Here is a 3,312-nt window from a genome sequence, read left to right on the forward strand (position 1 = left end):
GATAAAGCTTTCAATTGGATTTTTAAAATTCCTTAAGTTAGTTTTTCAAATCCAGAAGTTCTGATTGCTTTCTTTCAAGATGTTTATCTCTTTCTTTATTTCCTGGATTGCTTTAGAAGTTCTTTGCGTTCATTTTCAGCTTGTCTTGGATCTCACTGAGCTTCCTTGAAATCCATGCTTTGAATTCTTTACGTGATTTCTGCATTTACATTTTGGTTAAGGACTATTGGTAGAGGGGTACTGCAATTCTATGGTGATGTCCCTGCATTCATATTTTTCATAGTGCTAGAATTCTTGCATTGGTTTCTTCTCATCAGAGAATGTTGGCACTTCTAATTTTTGTAATTTTGTGTCAGTAGGATATTTTCTTTTTTTTTCATTTCAGTGTAACATTATTATTTTTTTTCTTTCCCTTTCCCTTTCCTCTCCTCCCTACAGGGTGTGACTGTAGTGAATGCTGGGTATGGTCACTTGTCTTTGCTTCTGTAACCCTACGTAGTTTCGTTGACAGGTTTTATATTGGCGTGTGTAGTTCAACGTACAAGCCAGTAGATGGTACGTATGGGTGAGAGCTGGCTGTACCTGATGTGGCTAGGTATTTACATGATCCTTATTTACTGGGAGAAGCTCTCTCTCATCTTAGGCAATGGGCTGATCTGTGGAGTGCACAGTTGTCTGAGCTCCTTGCTCAGTCCTATGTTAGGGCAGGTCCAAGATTGGCATGGCCTGCCTAAATGTCCCCTGATGTCAGGCACAAACACCAGCACTTAGCAAGGGTCCAGTGGACAGCCACTAAACAAACACCCAAAGGTGTGCCTAGGCATGGAGCTGGGAAACCTCCTCAGCCCCAAGTTCTCTGGACAGGGATTAGGGGAGGCCTAAATTCCTAATCCAGGAGAGCGAGTGCTCCAGATGCCTGGAGATATGCCTGGGTGTGGAGCAGAGAGAGATGCCTGTTTGTGAAGCAGAGAGAGCCACCCTTCCCCAAGATCTCTGCATAGTAGGGGTGGGACAGCTCCAGGTTGCTGAACCAGGTGAGTGGGTGATCTGAATGTTTGAAGATCTGCCTGGGCATAAAATGTAGAGGGCTTGACTGCACCATGATCCATGGCCAACAAGGGCGAGGTTGCTCAGGCTACTGGTCCATGTGAGCGAGTACTCCAAATTCCTGGAGATCTGTCTGCATGTCTTGTGATGAAAGTCCCACTTCACCACCATCTATGCACAGAAATAGGGGCAGCTAAGTCTGTTGATCCAGGTGAGAAAGTGCTTCAAACACCTGGAGATCTGTTTGGACATTGAGTGTAAAGTGCCTGCTATACCACAATTTATGTCCATGAAGAGTGGGGCAACTCAGATTGCTGATTCAAGCAAGTGGATGCTCCAAATGCTTGGATTTCTGCATGGAGGTGGAACGGAGAGGGCCCTGCTATACCACAATCTCAAGGGAGCATGCTGGGGCACCCATTAATGGCATATGCAAGTCAGTTTCAGGTTGCCAGCTGGCCTTGCATGAAAGCCTCATCACCCAGGAGAAAACACAGCTATAGCAGCTCTTCTCCTGCCCCAGGGCTTCAACAGGGGAGCATACAATTCTGGTGTCTACTGCTGTGGTGCTTTCTACAGTTTTGGCTATGGAAGCCCCTACCCTGCTCCAGAGCAGGTGTTCCAATCTCTGGCCTGAGATTAAAATACCTGCATGGCCATGCTGCTAGGTCTCAAAGGAATGGCTGATTTTGTATGTGCCTGGATTAAAAATGGCATCCTGCTCTCAGTCCTTGGCCTGGGCAAATGTCTGTAGTTTTTCCTGGTGTTTTCCCCTCACAGGTCTCCAAGCCTCTCCCCAAGTTAGCATCAGGACTTTAAAGAAACAAAATATTCTCCCTCCTCTTGGGTTGCTCAGATCCCCAGTAGAAAGGTGAGTCACAGAGGGAGGCTCTATGTCTCTCTCACGTACTGGGGATTCACTTACTTTTATCAACTGGATGCCATCACATGGACTGTTTGCCCATGTCCTCCTCCCTGGGGCCTGGGGCACCCTTCAAAATATTGGTGGATTCTCATTTTTCTTCTTGAATTAAGGCTCACAAAGTTGATCTTTATGCACTATCTTGCTATTTCCAAGTCACTGAGGCATGATAAAAGGATTTAATCAATCAGTCATCTTGGAAAAAAAATCTATTGTTAGTTTACATCCTTTTTTAAATATATAACTCCCTTGTCAGAAATGTGATTTGCAAATATTTTTACCCAGTCTGTGGGCTTGCCTTTTCATTCATTCACCTTGCCTTTTGTAAATATTTTTAATTACAAATAAGCTCAACTTCTTAGCATATTTTTAAAAATAAATTGTGCTTTTGATGTTGTAGTTAAGAATGCTGCCTAACTCATAGTCACAAAGATTTTCTCCAATATTTTCTAATAGAAGTTGTATAGTTTTACATTTTACATTTAGACTTTTGATTGATTCCAAGTTAATTATTTTATAAGATTAAAGATGTGGGTCAAGTTTTAATTTTCTGCTTATAACCTATAATCATTGTATTGGCACTTGTTGAAAAGTCCACACTTTCGCCATTGAATTCAGAGCTTGGTCGAAAATCACTTTAGATTTTTGTGGTTCTATTTCTGGACTGATTATTCTATTTTTATTACTCATTTTGTATTTATTATTTTGCTAATATTACATTGTAATGACTGGGTACATGTTATAGTAAATCTTGAAATCAGATCATGTGAGTCCACAAATTGGTTTTTTTAAAATCAAAATTGGTTGGCTAATCTAATTCCTTTAACTTTCCCTATAAATTATAGCATCAGCTTGTTGATATCTACAAAAACAGAAGATCCATCTAGGATTTCCTTTTTATTTAGATTATGTTGAGTTTACAGATCAATTGTGGGACCACTGACATCATAACAATATCGAGTATTCCAAGCTATGAACATGGTTTATCTCTCCATTTATTTAGATGTTCTTTATTTTTTTTCATTTTTTAAAAATTTTAAGGCCAGGCACAGTGGCTCATGCCTGTAATCCCAGCACTTTGGGAGGCCGAGGCAGGCGGATCACAAGGTCAGGAGATCGAGACCATCCTGGCTAATACTGTGAAACCCCGTCTCTACTAAAAATACAAAAAATTGGCCAGGCACAGTAGAGGGCACCTGTAGTCCCAGCTACTCGGGAGGCTGAGGCAGGAGAATGGCATGAACTTGGGAGGCGGAGCTAGCAGTGAGCCGAGATAGCACCACTGCAGTCGGCCTGGGCGAAAGAGCCAGACTCCATCTAAAAAAAAAAAAAAAAAAAAAAAA

The 3,312-nt window shown here is 41.8% G+C and overlaps 1 protein-coding gene across 1 annotated transcript in view; it reads left to right on the forward strand.

Annotated features, from left to right (window-relative positions):
* Positions 1-1,107: 1,107 nt before the first annotated feature.
* The window catches only part of LOC131383880 (protocadherin-11 X-linked-like), a 4,251-nt gene continuing 2,046 nt past the window's right edge, over positions 1,108-3,312 (forward strand). The window contains exon 1 of the mRNA XM_058441331.1: positions 1,108-1,258. Coding sequence (XP_058297314.1) covers positions 1,108-1,258 — 151 coding nt within the window. The remainder of the gene's footprint in view (positions 1,259-3,312) is intronic.

Source organism: Hylobates moloch, unplaced genomic scaffold (genome assembly GCF_009828535.3).
Source record: "Hylobates moloch isolate HMO894 unplaced genomic scaffold, HMol_V3 SCAFFOLD_7, whole genome shotgun sequence".
In the NCBI taxonomy this organism is placed as follows: domain Eukaryota; kingdom Metazoa; phylum Chordata; class Mammalia; order Primates; family Hylobatidae; genus Hylobates; species Hylobates moloch.